This window comes from Euprymna scolopes, chromosome 6, assembly GCF_053919585.1.
Source record: "Euprymna scolopes isolate OS-2025 chromosome 6, ASM5391958v1, whole genome shotgun sequence".
In the NCBI taxonomy this organism is placed as follows: Eukaryota; Metazoa; Mollusca; class Cephalopoda; order Sepiida; family Sepiolidae; genus Euprymna; species Euprymna scolopes.
Genome location: NC_136487.1, coordinates 127,451,020 through 127,466,666, shown reverse-complemented (window position 1 = coordinate 127,466,666; position 15,647 = coordinate 127,451,020). Strand labels below are relative to the sequence as shown.

Genomic DNA, 15,647 nt, shown 5'->3' with positions numbered 1-15,647 from the left:
ACAAATTACATTAAAATATATCTATTATATAAAGGGCAGTTGTAATTTTTTTTGTTTTTTTTTTTCAATTGAATAGATAGAAATATATATATATATTTCTATCTATTCATATATATATATATATATATATATATATATATATATATGTATGTGTGTGTGGGGAATAATATGTTTATGTATTTATATTTCATCTTACTTGATTAGAAAACAAAGAACTAAACTTTGATATTACGAACGGTGTTCCAGACTCCATGAATGGGCGAATGGTGGCCTTGTAAAGGTACAGGATACTCTCTGTGTATATGGCCCTCTTGTTCAACAGAGTGAACCTACCTTCTTTGCATATATATATATATATATATATATATATATATATATATATATATATATATATATATATTTATATATATGTATGTATGTGTGTGTGTGTATAATTAAGTCTAAAAAAGCTTTGAATAAAAAAAACATATAAAAAGAAAATAAATAAAGAATGCAGTTTAAATTCCAGGAAAAAAATAAACTAATTTTAACTTATCGCAGACTTAGCACAGACATAATTTGACTTCAACAAAGTTCATAATTACAAAAGAGAAATCAATTACATAAGGACGGAAAAAAGTAAGCCTTAACTAAAATTGTTAAATAGAAATAGACTTAGCACTTGCATGAGCCGATTTCTCAGAAGTCTTCAATTTTACAAGGGAATTTAACTATATATGGATGAAAAATAAAATCTTAATTAAAATTTTTAAATAGGAAACGGGGATCCTGATCTGCCTACGATGTAGCTGTTTCAGACATTTAAAAAAAAACAGGACAGCTGTTAAATACATGGCTCGTAAGTGAATAATATCACTTTTCCAATAAGAAAATGTAGAATAATACGGTTACTATTTATGCTAATATATAAAAAAAAAAAAATTTTAATAACATTGGCAAATTTAAGACGATTGTAAGATCCATATGCGACATGTAAACTAGCATATAAATACTATGAGAATAAAAATTCATAAAAGCTTAAGTACCTTTGGTACTAGAAAGGCAAATAGATGGAGGAAGACAACCTAGCCATACATATCTTAAAACCTAATATGTCGTCTAAAGAAGCTTTGAGTGAAAAAAAAGTGTAAAAATTAAAATAACGAATGCAGTTTAAATTCCACCCCAAAAAAGAAACTAATTTTAACATATTGCAGACTTAGCACCTACATAATTCAACTTCTAAAAGTTCATAATTACAAAAAAAGAGTAAATTATATAAGGACGAAAAGAAAGTAAACCTTAACTAAAATTGTTAATTTAGAAGCAGGTCAGCTGTTAAATATATGGCTTTCCAATGGATAATACCACTTCCCTAATAATTAAACGTTGAATAATAATACGGTTACTATTTATACTAATATAAAAAATAAAACAAACTAAAAATAAGGCCCTGTCGGTGGAGCATTAGAATACGCCGACTGCCCCCCTGCAGAGGGTAAAAGTCCCTCAATGGGGGTCCTGGATATGACCTTAAACTATATCCAGTGGTGAGGCCCCAGGTTGTGGGCTTTGGGGAGTGTGGAGCCACCCTTTAATTACCATTGCTCTCAGGTCCACTCTGACCCGGAGTGGTAGTACCTGTTAGGGTCCCAACTATGGGTTAAATAGAAACCGACGTGAAAACAACAAATATATTCTATTAAAAAAAATTTTCTTCAAAATCTTTGGATTCGGCATTAAATAACCCGAAAAGGGTTGATATGCCGTAAAACAACCAACCAACCAACCAACCAACCAATCAACCAACCAACCAACCAACCAAAAATAAAAAAATATTAATAATATATATATATATATAAATATATATATATATATATATATATAATATATAACACGGGTGTATTCTAGAAACGGCAACTTTAAATTAAAATAAATCACAGAAAAATATTTTTATCAGATAATATATGGTCTATTCCTAAGATTAATTATTAGCAATTTTGATTTGTATTCACTTTTGAGCTACTGACACTGCGGTTCGCGTGCATGTCGTAATCTAGAGATCTTATTTTCACATACTATTCTCATTAAATTATGCCGCATTTCGGAAATACCGTGTCGAATGTAGTCATTCAAGTCATATATTTTGTCTGGTTCATCAGTGGAGACATGGGACTTTATATATTCTTAAAGAAAATAATTTAATGGGGGTTAAATAACACGAATGAGGAATTCAATTCGTAAAATTATTCGTTCATCACATGTTCCTCTTAGTTAATTGATCGTATCATTTGCAATTTACAAACGCCGCTTGACTATCAGTCTTTTCAAAACACCCTATGTATACAAAAACGTTGATTAGGTTTTGTAAAAAGATGTCACGTTTTGTATTTTCTAATCTTTTGTAACACAAATGTCCAATCATTGCGATGTCTTCCCGCTGTAGTGCAACTACATTTAAATTAATAAATAATGGAATTATTGGTAAGGGTAAGAATATATTCTTTAATGTGAGATTATATGGGCATGGCAAACAAAAAAAAAAAAAAAAAGAAAGAAAGAGAATTCGTGTATTCGATAATATAAAAAATAAATTCTGTTTTTGAAGTTTTTAGATGAGGATTGAGGACGACCAGTAAACGTTGTTTCCGATGGGCTGCAATTAGAAAACCAGAGGAAGCATTAGAAACTGGCACAGCTAGAAATAGAATAGAAGAATTAGTTTCCTTATTTAATGTAAACTTTGGAGCAAGGTGAATATTATTAAAGGAAATAGAAACGAACACTTCTGTTTCATTGTTGAACAAACATGTTTCGTCAAGATAACGGAAATAAAGGTCAGGTTTTTGAAAAAACAGACAACAGACACAAATATTGATAAATTTCGGTCCTAAGGCAAGACCATTGAGACACTATCGATTTGCCTGTACATAATGTCATTAAAACTGAATTCGACCGACATAGTGGTGAATTTCATCAATTCCACGAAAATACTTTCAGGGCTTGGGGAAGTCGGAAGTAAACCACAATATTAGGGACTTCTTATATGTTGATATTCTCTAAAATGGAACACAGGTAAAAAGGCTTGCAATATTAAAGGAATACAAAAAGTATCCGTATAAAAATAGTTCTACATAAAATTCCCAAATCCGAACAAACCATTAATACAAAAAACTTGCTATAAAATAGTGGCGAGCCATTTGGTTATCTTATGTAGAGAGGACCCTATCATAGATAATAGTGATTTTAATAGTACCACGTCCTTATGAGTTTTAAATACGCCATAGAGGCGATGACAGATAGAACCAGTAGACTGACTTTAGAACTTGGTCTCGAAAGATATGGCGAAATCGTGTGTATCTACCAGATTTATCCGAACAAACTTGGAGGATGGTCATCATGTTATCACATAATTAAGTATGACAACACTGGAGCTTTGATGGGGATTTTTGGTGACAAAAGATTTATTATGGCGAAGAGCTTTAATGTTTCGAACGTGTTCACTTCACCATTTTTATTCACAAAACAAGATCATCGTACGAATGAAGGACGTCATTTAATTTCGTTTTGATATCATTGACATTAGAGTAAAAGAAGGAAAAATTAAACTCTACAGTAAATTCTTTAAATGTTAAAATTTTTATAGAAATCTAATAAAATCCTTGGAATAAGTCTTTGGAGAGAACGAAATAGCGACTGTTTAAACATCCTTGAATCCAAAAAGTTAAAATTGGATAAGACAATTCATAATAAAACCCTCATAAAATCCTGGTAAAATTCTGAAATTTAATGTGAGTTGAGAATAAAATCACGGCAAGAGCCCCCAAACATGAAGATCGGCAGAACAATTTCAAGCGCTGGTAAAGTCTCTCTCAAGTCAAGACAACATAAGAAAGATGACATAATCTTCCTTTGAAGGGACACAGTGAAATGCTGAGATAATCTGGAATAACAAATCCAAGGAAAATCTTGTAGATAGTACTGCAATGGAAAAAAACAGGATCGATCAAAAATATATACTCGAACTCACAATCAATCGAAAATGGAGTTTATCAAAATATGAATATCCAGACATAGGACGTAAGGAAAAATGCCGAACTCATAAAATTTCCACTCAAAAACACAATGGGTTAAAATGAAGTCTGCACTAAGATACAACCATATTCAGCACCAAGCACAGAAATAAAGAAAATTTTTAAAAATCTGACTTTCAGAGTAAAAAAAATATTTCATTGCTTTTTCACCCCCCTCTAAAAAACACAGTGCTACTTGGATGTAAGGAGATACTATTTGGAAAAAAATTGCAGATATATTGCGTAGGGATTTGAGCAGCAAGATATATGTGTACATTGCAGTTGAACTTCTGCATTACAGTAGTACAATCAAGGAAGCAAGGAACTGAGAGAGAATTCTAATGTCTAACAGATCGAGGAAAGAAACGATTTAAGAAGAATTTCCGTCATCTGGAGATTTATACAGTGAAGGGGTGAGATTTTGCTGCTTGTCGAGTTAGTTGGATATATTTACGCCGAGAGTGTACAAGGGCTTGGAGTTAGTCGGAGTACCTACCATTAAAATACTTTTGTCGATGGGACAGAGATTGGAGTTTGGTTGACCTATTATTTTTGTGCCCTATCTAGTAATGAGAGACCAGCAGCAAATGCACTAGCTCAAATGCGGCAACAATACATCATATATGGGTGAATTGTAGATATACAAGATACTCTCAGAAAACTCATCTTCTTTGGAATGCCTTGGGTATATTTGGTTCAAATTATGTTCCCTGTAAGCCGAGAAGTTTGTATGAAGAACTTTCGGGTAAGATATCATTAACCATGACTCAATGGTAGCGACGATTGATGGTAATTATTAAAGGAAAGAAGTTTAGTCTTGATGTTACTACCCATTTATCTCTCCACTCCACTCCAGACTGGAAATATTCCTCTAAGCGTTCAACCATTTCCTTAAGTATTTGTTCATTCATTCTTCCCTTGTGTATGTCATACAACGTAGGATCATCAGCAAATATACCCATCTCCTTATTAAAGAGACAATTTATGAATAAGATAAATAATAAAGGTCAAAGCATCGACCTATGAGGCACACCTGCAGTTATGCCATATTCTGAAGTAGGCCCACCGAAGACGACCGGGATTTTTATCTTATTTAAGAAAGATTTGATTATGTTAAGTATTCGTCCGTCATGTAATCTCACCAGAAAAAATAAATGACAGCATGTTCATTACATTTTACACTTGTGTGGTTTTATTTGCTGCCAACCACTCCCTGCCCAATTGCTTACTGCTTTTCTATAACATCTTTTTAGGGCAGCTAATTCATTAATATGCAAATAAATGAATATTAAATTAAATTTCACATGATTTAATTTTCATGGGAAGACCATCGTGCCATACCCTATCAAGGCCTTAGATATAACTAGGGGTACTGCTTTAATCCTCCCTGCCTTGTCAAAGCATGGTATATACGTCCAGTAATTACAGTTTGGATATCTCTATTAGAGGGGCCTTGCCTAAATCCATACTGTCGGTCTGCAAAAAGTTTCGCATTTACGAGAAGGTTGACTAGCCTTGTTTGATTTCTGACTCAGAGATTGCAGAGGATTTTGATGATCAATAATTAAGTAGGTGAGTTCTTTCACCAGAACTCTTAAATATTGGAACTACAGAGGAAATTCTCTAGGTATCAGGGAAGCATTTTCTGTAGAGTTTGGAGAGAACAAGGGGATAACACAGCCGTTCATTTTATTATTACACGATGTAATACTAAAAAAAAGTACAGAGAAGCGGTCTTATCTATATTTATATTCATTTTTTTTATATTTATGCAGATATGTGTATGCAGGTTTTTGTTTGTGCTTATATACATATATATCTATAATCTCATTTTGTGTATATATGTAGCCCGTTGTATTGCGGATATTTTAACGGTCATTTCTGAACGCCAACATCGCTCGGTTACAAAAGTTCCTGAGACTCCACGTTGATCAATTTAATAGTCTCGTTGTACGTACCTAAAAAGACCGCGTGGTCCGCCTTTGTACCCGAGCAACGTAATCATTATCAAAATAAATCGTCGTTCAACAGATTTTTATGTTGTTATTCTTAGCGAGTGTGCAAAAAGAAGGAAGGAATAAAACTAAACGAAAGTGATATTCATCCGCTCCTGGCAGCAGCGATAAAGAAAAAGGTCTACAAGTAAATGACAGGATCCTTTGAGTTGGATTTTCGAAAAATGCATTGGAAAAAATAATAGCAACAAACTACAACAGTTCGGGGTCAGTTAGAGAAACAAAGCAATGGATACATAAGAAATATAACAATTAAGAAATAAAAAGGGAAGAAAAAACAGAGTGAATGCACCAATGTACTGTACGTCAACAAGGCATGTTTGCACGAGCTGTTATTTCTTCTTTCTCGCTTTTCTATTTAGTCCTGTAAAATCTTCAAAATGTCCTGAAGATTCTTTCCTCTGTGTATCTTTGAGTAATAGTTCTACTTAACACCAGAGCGCTCTGCCATTCCTATCGACAACTCAAAATTCATCTCAACTGACTACAACCAAAAACTCAAACAAAAACTGAGGGCGTTAGTCAAATCAAGAGACGCAATCTCCCTTCGTCGGACAATCAAAATTGCTACGCCGATTATCGCTAAAAGCTGATAGGTCAACAGTCTTTGCCAGGCTGGTTGCATATCAACTGTAATTCTAAGGAGATATGCTATTCCCAAGACACTGTTCTTAGCCAAGGTCAAGCGGTGTCAATTTCTGCCTTGACATTTTTTCCAACAATCGAGAATTACAACAAATTGATTCTTTCTCTTCGCTTAAAAACGGATCTTTAATAAACACAATTATTGTTTTCGCCTTTTGTTTGGGTTTTACGTTCAATCTCCCATTCGAATATATATATATATATATATATATATATATATATATATATATATCCACCCTAATATCTATTAGTGGATGTACCACAAGCATTAAAACAACCAGGACTTTAAGGAATTATAGTAACACTTCTATTAAATTTAGCAATAGGCTGAAGGCTCTAGTCCAACTTCACTTGGCGTACGGGGTTGAATCGCTCGGGATTAACTACATCAATGAAGCACAGTGATTTCGTTGAAGCGATATCGTTACACATACTAAATTTGCAGAAACGTTTTTTTAGAAGGCGATACCCTTTTCTCTTTCCCATTGAAGAGACGTTGCGAGTTTGTCTCTGCTTAACGATTATTTCCACCGCAAGTGCTCATCTAAGCTTCATTCAATGGTCCTCGATCAAGCTTTTAAAAAAGCCATAAAACCACAATCATTACCAACAAGTTCACTTACTTTCTATCACTACCTAAATCTAAACGCACATTCCATGAATAAAGCTTCTTTCATAAGACTGCGCGCCTGTAGAACTCTGTTACAATTGTTTGCTTTTCTACTGACTAAAACATGATCATCTAAGCCTAATATGAAAAAGTCCTTGCTATTCCGTCCCCTTAATTAGTCCAATGTTTTCAATTCCCACCAAAAATGATCACTGAGACGTTTGTCTCCCTGACCACCTTCCACTCTTAACCCATATACTCTAGTGGCTTTTGAGCCTTGGTAAGTGTTGACTCCCTTTTCAAAAAAAAATCCACATAATTCAAACCATGACCATAAAAGAGTTGTTTTCTTCAATAACTTCTCACCTGCGGAATACAATACTAATGGACTGCTTTTAAGCTAACTACATCATGATCATCTTCAAGTCGAATGTTAATAAATTCTTATCCAGTCGACCGATTACATAATAAAATTTTTACAGTTGCTTCAAAACCTATTACTGTGCTGTTCGTCAACAACTGACAGTTTCATTAATTCTTATCCTCGAGTGGTGTTTAGGTCTTGATTGACGGTGATTCATTAGTAAAAAATGCCGAGAACTATATTATACTTACAGTAGTTATGCACACAGATGTCAAAGATTCGAATGAAAGTTCCTTGAACGATCGACTTTGAACAATAGGATATGAATTCACTATGATTGCTTAATTTTAGTCAATTAATTCCTACGAGAGTTCCATACTTCAACTAGTTTTAATTTGATGATGATGTGTCTTATCGGCCTTGGATTCTTGGGAAATTTCACTAAAAACAAATAACGGAAATGTTAAATGGGTATATTTTCTCTCACGCGTACGAATTAAGGCAAAAGTAACAGCAACGCAAAATCTATAAATAGAACAGCCCACCCCTTTTTAACTATATAAAAGACGAACAGCTTTAGTTGCATTTCAGAATCGCATCAGACTTTTCAGTCGGTGTGCATTCGTTTGTTGGACAACGTCTTTTTTGTTGCAAAGTCACTGCTTCCTGCTATCTTCTGTCTTAATAAGAATCAGAACTTTAGACTTCAGACCAAGTTGAAACAATGAGGTGAGATTTATATTCAATCTTTTTTTGTTGTTGTTGTTCTTTCTTAAAATACACACTGTAGAACATCAGTTTTTCAACAAAATAAATTCAGAAAAGTTGTTCTAAAATCGAATTATTCAGAAACTTAAATACGTTTTCCAATTTAAAATAATATATAAAGGATACATTTCTTCATTCATATTATTTTGGTTTGTCTGACTACTACTCTTATGTTTAGTGTCATTATCCTAACGTTTCGGTTGATATAATCTCCGATTTTCTTCAGATCCATCTTGTCAAGCTTATGAATGTTTCTGTCGAATTCGGGATTTTTTTACCCCCCCCTGATTATTACTATATATATATATATATATATATATATATATATATATTATCTATTATTTATAGTTAATGATTCCTGTATCATGTAAAATTCTCGGTTGGTTTCAATAAAAAGCGGGGCAATGTTGGCAGCTGGTTTGGCTGCCCCATTCCCAGCATTACAATCTTCAAAGGAAGAAAAACGTAAAAAAAAAGGTCTACTTAGTAGTTTATCGTTACCCCAGTATTAGCGCTAATTCTTTGACTCATCTTACTTCCCTATATATATATATATATATATATATATATATATATATATATATATATATATATATATTTGTGTGTGTATGTGTGCGTGTTTGACGCTATTTCTTGGGCAAGACTCAGAAGGACGTCAAACCATCATTACAGATAAGTGTCTCATCAGTGTGACTAGTACCGTAAGAGTCAATGTCTAGGCCAAGTGAGTGGAGTTGGTGGCCTGTCAACTGATTATCAGAAAAATTATATTAATGCTGTCTTTGAATAGGTTAACCATTCCTCCACTGGTATATATCGGGATGGTGTGTATGTATTATTCGTATATGCCTTAGAAATTGATAGGATGGGCAAAATGAACGATAAAAATAATCATTGTTTTGTTTCTGACTGAGGTTCTTGTTCAGAATTGTTTGGTACATTATCAGTCTGGCTGAGCTAAAAGAATGACCTCTGGTGAACGCAAAGGGTGAACCGATCGTGAGAATCGACAATGCCCTTAAAACCTAATTGATATGCGAGTTCTGGAATTGGCATTTGACCAACAGCCTTCTAGCTGAGAATTGTAAGGTGAGCTTTTATTGGTTATCAATCTCCCTAATGAGAGACGCTCAAGGGTACAAAAATAAGAATTGTCCCAGTCGTGAAGGATTTCTCCTCCACCGAAAGAGAACAAGAAATGGAAGTGCGGCATCCGAAGAACAGATGCTGCACTTTGATCCTGACCAAGAGGCCAAGAGTAGCGGTGAACCCGTGGAAAAAGAAAGGGAAAACAGGCAGCTGTAAACGACGAAAAGAAGAGAAAAAAAAGATAAGATCGTAGCTTATGGTGGAAGAACGTGATGACGTTAAATTGGCCATGACAACCCGTGGGTGGCGAGGATACCAATGAAATTCCGATCTACAGGGGCAAACAGTCGCCGAACAGCGGGGCGACACGTGACCCTATTGAACAGGCGCGTGGCCTTTGTGGAATCGGATTCAGCGGTTTTTATGTCCTCTCAAAAATAATTAAGTTAGGCATTTCTGTTTTTATGTCCTGTCAAATTCCATTAGGGAACAACCGAATGCCAACAGAGAAAGAAAGGCAGCTCCTTTTTTGGGTATATACCGCCTGGCGAAGATTTGACGGACAGTGATTCCTTAATTCTGATTGGCCAACGACCTGAAACGGGAAGAGACCCAGTCCACTCCCCCACAATATAAGCAGCGAGCCTTGAGAGATTGACAGTCAGAGAGTAAGAGAGTAAGAGAGAGAGCCTTGCTTCCTTGGGTCCGACGAACGTAGATTCCCCCATCGACTGTCCCTGTCAAGTAGATAATTGAGTTGTCTGTCGGAGAGAGAGAAGAGAAAACCTCGCAGTTAACAAGTGGCCAGTCCCTAACTAAACAGCTAACTGCGATTGTACCCTGATTGAATACAAAGAAGTTTAAACAAAAAGAAACGCTTATTGACTTGGTCTCTTCCATGGTTTTTGCATGACAAGTCTGTTTTAGGAAACCGGCCGTGACATCATCGCTGAGGAAACATCAAAACCGACAACCGGGGTCATTCCACCACTGGACGACGCGCGGGTGACGTAAGTGTCACATAACTGGTGTCGATGACCTGTGATACCTCGTTTCGGTAGGAAACGTGCGAACGAATTTCCACGGGCACATAATTTTTTTTTCTTTCTCTCTCGAGGGCATAAGATCTCCCAGCAGAGAGTGGGAATGGAGAGTTGAAAGATTGAAAAAAAAAGAAAAAGAAAACGAACTAAACACAGAGGGAGAAAAAGAGAGAAAGCCAAAATTGAAAAAAAAAGAAAAAAGGAAAGAAAGTAAACTCGAAACCAAAGCGCATCTTGAAAAAAAAAAAAAGAAAAAAGAAGAAGGAAAAAAAAAACGCCACGAGCGAAGCCAGACGACGAACTTTAATCAACTGATTATAAAGTCTGAACAGCTCGTTGGTCATTCTCATCCACCAGCCAGAAGAACACAAGTGCATCAGACCGGGTAAGTCCATTTTTTTTGCTGGTTCCCTCTTTTGTATGCTTTGCTTTCGGCGGCTGTCTGTGTTTTGTTTGGGCGCTGTTACACCTTGTAGGGGGCGAGGAGTGGTAAGAGTGAAAAAAATAGATAATAACATAATGTATTCTCAGGGAGGACTCGGGGCGGGTCAGTCGATGGGGGAAGGGTCAGAGCAGACTGTTGAGCTGCAGATGACCATGGAGCGGCCACTGTGGGGAATTAGCGTACCCGCATATGGGGGAGACCCGAGGGGAGTCAAGGAGTGGTTGGCGATAATAGAAAAAAAAAGATTAGTATGTGGGTTGACCGATAGAGAAATGGTGCTGCTTGCCTGTGACGGAGCAGTCGCAGCGGCCTCAGAATACATATGCAAATGCCTGGAAAGTAACCCGGGCATAGCTTGGTCTGATTTTCGCGATCAGGTGAAGAGGAAATTCGCCGGCGAAAAGACCACAGTGCAGGCGGTGCGCGAGCTGTCTCGAATAGAGATGGCCGACGGGGAAGATGTGGATAGACTAGTCGACCGCATGCAGGAACTGGCGGTCCTGGCGTATCCAGTGTCCGAACACCGCGAGATGCCCACAACCCAAGCAATGCTAGTTGACACGATGGTAGATGCATTGCGGGACGAAGCGACCAAGATAGAGGTGCTAAAGAGTTGCCCAGACACTCTAGAAGAAGCACGCAAAATAGCTAAGAACTATGCGTGGTTGCAGAAAAGAATAATGGGAGAGGAGTCGCGAAATAGGAGCGGGGAACTGGGGAACAGAATGAGATATGGGGCCGGAGGACGCGCCCGGGGCCAGCCTGGATTGGTGTGCTGGAACTGTGGCGGCGAGGGCCACAGGTCGAGAGAGTGCCCCACTGTCCACGAGAAGACACCCCGACATAATGGGGGAGTAAGAGTGGGCATCGTAAAGACCGAACTGAACGCGTGTCAGAGAGGAGGTAAAATTGACCGTTTCTCCTACAGCCACCAGTCCCACAGGTGTTGGCGGTGTGGAGACCCGAGACATATTAGGAGGGACTGTCCTGACCGAGGAAAAAGCCACCCGGGGGCGAAAGATCCTCTGGAGAGAGGGAATCAGAACCAAACCCCACCCCCTCGGCGAATCTGTAGAGAAAGAGAGGTAGGGCAGACAGGTAGGGTTGGAAAGAAACCACTGTCACAAGTTGCGATGCTCACGGGAGCGGGGTACCAGGAGAGAACCCTGAAACAGGAAAAGAGGAGAGCCCAGGTGTTCCCTCCACTCACAAAAAAGGGAGAACTCACCTGTAATGTGACGATAGGAGCCACGCAGGTGAAGGCTCTGGTTGACACCGGAGCGATAATATCCCTAATAGACGCGGACGTCTGTCGGACTGTGGCAGGGAGGAGAAGGTTGTACCCGTCGGATGTGGGGCTCAGTCAGGCCGACGGTAGCTGGATGTCGGTGACAGGGAAGGTATGGCTACCCGTTCGAGTGGCCGGAAAGAAAGAGAATTTCCCCCTGTATGTGGTACCCGGGCTATGCAACGAAATGATTCTGGGAGAGGATTGGCTCCGAGCGAGGGGAGCCACTCTGAGTTTTAATCCAGACGCGCTAACGGTGAGAGGGGTGAAGATACCACTAGGTGACACAAGGTCTGTCCCTCTCCCTATGGGAGCTGACAGCAACAGGAGGCTTTCCCCAAGAACGGTCGGGACCTGTATGGGCAAGGTGGATAGCACCAAGGAACAGGGAGGAAAATTGTCCCAAGTCAAACGGGTAGCGACGTATAGGGTTAATAAGAAGGGAGTAACTCCTACAGATCCAGTAGTCCGAGAATCAGGGACGGTCCTCAAGGCGACGGCCGATAGGACTAATAGGACCAGGAAGGTCAAGAAGAAAAAAAAGGCAGCGTTTACTGGACAGTTAAGACAGGGTGACCAAGTTTGGATGAGGGAGACGGGTAAAAAGATAAAGAATCCCGGGGGTAGTCAAACGCGAGATGAGGACAGAGTTCCTGACGACTATAGGGACGACACCGAGCGACGGTTTAAGACAAGAGAGACGACCTCCATAGAGCCTAGAAATATAGAGACGGACGGAAGGTTGGAACGGGAGATTTCAGGGTTCCACCCCACCAGCTGTGGGAGGTCACGAAGAGCAGGCGCGGCTCATGAAAAGAGAGTGGAATGGCAGTTGACCGCAGAGTCAGCTGAGGAGTCGAACGAAGGGGATGAAGAGTGTCCAATACCCATCTCCTGGCTCCAGCAAATGGGGAGAGGTGAACCGAGGCTGCCGTTGAGGGGAGCAGGGGATTCCCTGTCCCAGGAGTAGTGTGACGTCCTTCCACCAAGGACCAGTGGGGGTCAGTAGGACAGAGACGGGAGGTTGGAGCGACATCTCCAGGTTTAAATGTGGTGCAGCTGTTTTCTCTGTGGATGCATGGAGGGCCCCCATGTGTTCGCACTGTTGGCAGATTGTATCGCGGACTGACCTTGGAGGTAGCTAGGGACTAAAACGGAAGGCTTCAGGGGGAGGGGCGCCGTAAATAGCAGAAAAGAACTATAAGTAATTGAGAAGTATCTCGCAGTGAGTAAATTGGCCAACGGGGAGAGTAACTTAGCACGAGAAAGTCGCGTATTGAGCGAGGGTGTCTTGGGGGAATTTAAACTGTCGAGTAGAATATCTTAAAGAAACTAACGGTGCTGATATTGTTCTGTTTTGAAAAAAAAAAGAAATTTAGAAATGCTCAGTCGAGAAGGATTTCTCCTTCACGGGACGGGGATTGAATATTGTTAGTGTAGCATTGAAACAGTTGTTGCACTTGGTCTCTGACCAAAATGGCGCTGCTGGGACAAATTATGGGACTGAAGGGCAGGATTGCCTCGGTCGGGGAGGATCTCTCCTTCACTGGATGAGAATAGTGCATGTTGGGTGTGGCGTTAGGGCAGATGCTGTACCTTGTTCCGAGTGAGAGAATGCTTATGGGACAAGTGAAGTAAAGAAAGAAAAAGAAAGGGAAAAAAGGAAAGGGAAGAGGTGGGGGAAGGAAGAGAAAAAGAAAGAAAGATGGATATGTGGATAGGATTTGTTCAATGAGGTGTGAGAAAAGAAAATCTGGAGAGTGTTTTTAATTTGCAGATAGCTGGATAAGGATGTGCGGGGGGAGATGATGAAGATGAGAATACCAACGGCCAGCCACGCGTAGCGGCCAGAGAAAAAAGAAAGGTGTACGTGTATGTGCGCAGTTGGGTGTTGTCATCGGGGAACCTGTACCCCCAGCATAGTGGCCCCGGGAAGGTTGAGAGACGTGTTATTGAAAATACGGGTTGAGCGATTGCATGATTTAAGGTAGCCTGTGGACCTCGTTAGACAGGCACTGCAGTGCTATGTTGCACTGGGGGGGGGATGCGCACCACTGAAGCACAGGCGGCCGAGCAGCTGAGCGAAAGGAGGGGGCCGGCCGGTGCAACCCCGGTTGTGACAGGCGTGGTGGAACGAGCGGAGGACGAGTCCGTTCGGGGGGCCGCCCAAAATGGCCCTTAAAATTGTAAGAAAGTAGCGGGAGAATCAGTGAGGAAGAGAAAACACACCTATGGACGCGCACGCACACACACACACACGCACACAGCAAGCAAGAAAAGAAAAAAAAATAGTATTTTTTGCAGGACACTTCCATCTTACACCTGCAGACCAAAGATAAACAAAGGTGAAAACGCGCACACACAAAAAAAAAAAAAAAATTTTTTTTTCTTCCATGACACTTCTATCTTACACCTGTAAACCTAAGACAAACAGAGACAGAAGAGGAGGGAACACACACACCCACACTCTCCTAACAACCAAGACGTTTTTTTTCTTCCCCTCCTTTCATTCCGCTTGTTTCTTGTTTTTTTTGTTGTTTTTTTTATTTTTGTTTTTTTTTTTACTTTATTTTGTTTTTTTTTCTCTGTTTTTTTTTTTTGTGTTTTGTTTCTTACAACTAATCCGGACAATTAAAACTCCAGAGACTTTATCACTTTTCTTTTGGCATGCGATTAATATATTCTCGAAAGAGGGGCTGGCTCACGATTTGCGATTTTTTTCCCCCCTTTTCTTCTCTCTCTCTCATTGAAACGGTCAGTGCAGTTGGCAATCCAGCCATCTGAGAAACAATTCACCTGGCAAAAGGTGTATTTTACGATGTAAAAGACATGTCGATGGGAGGGGAGTGGAATGAGAGACGCTCAAGGGTACAAAAATAAGAATTGTCCCAGTCGTGAAGGATTTCTCCTCCACCGAAAGAGAACAAGAAATGGAAGTGCGGCATCCGAAGAACAGATGCTGCACTTTGATCCTGACCAAGAGGCCAAGAGTAGCGGTGAACCCGTGGAAAAAGAAAGGGAAAACAGGCAGCTGTAAACGACGAAAAGAAGAGAAAAAAAAGATAAGATCGTAGCTTATGGTGGAAGAACGTGATGACGTTAAATTGGCCATGACAACCCGTGGGTGGCGAGGTACCAATGAAATTCCGATCTACAGGGGCAAACAGTCGCCGAACAGCGGGGCGACACGTGACCCTATTGAACAGGCGCGTGGCCTTTGTGGAATCGGATTCAGCGGTTTTTATGTCCTCTCAAAAATAATTAAGTTAGGCATTTCTGTTTTTATGTCCTGTCAAATTCCATTAGGGAACAACCGAATGCCAACAGA

At 39.4% G+C, this 15,647-nt stretch overlaps 1 protein-coding gene across 1 annotated transcript in view; it reads left to right on the top strand.

Moving 5' to 3' along the window:
• The first annotated feature begins 8,261 nt into the window (after nucleotides 1-8,261).
• LOC145277949 (salivary peroxidase/catechol oxidase-like) overlaps nucleotides 8,262-15,647 on the top strand; it is an 85,560-nt gene continuing 78,174 nt past the window's right edge. Inside the window, exon 1 of the mRNA XM_080130046.1 lies at nucleotides 8,262-8,415. Within this exon, the coding sequence (XP_079986172.1) occupies nucleotides 8,411-8,415 (5 nt within the window). The 5' untranslated portion in view covers nucleotides 8,262-8,410. The remainder of the gene's footprint in view (nucleotides 8,416-15,647) is intronic.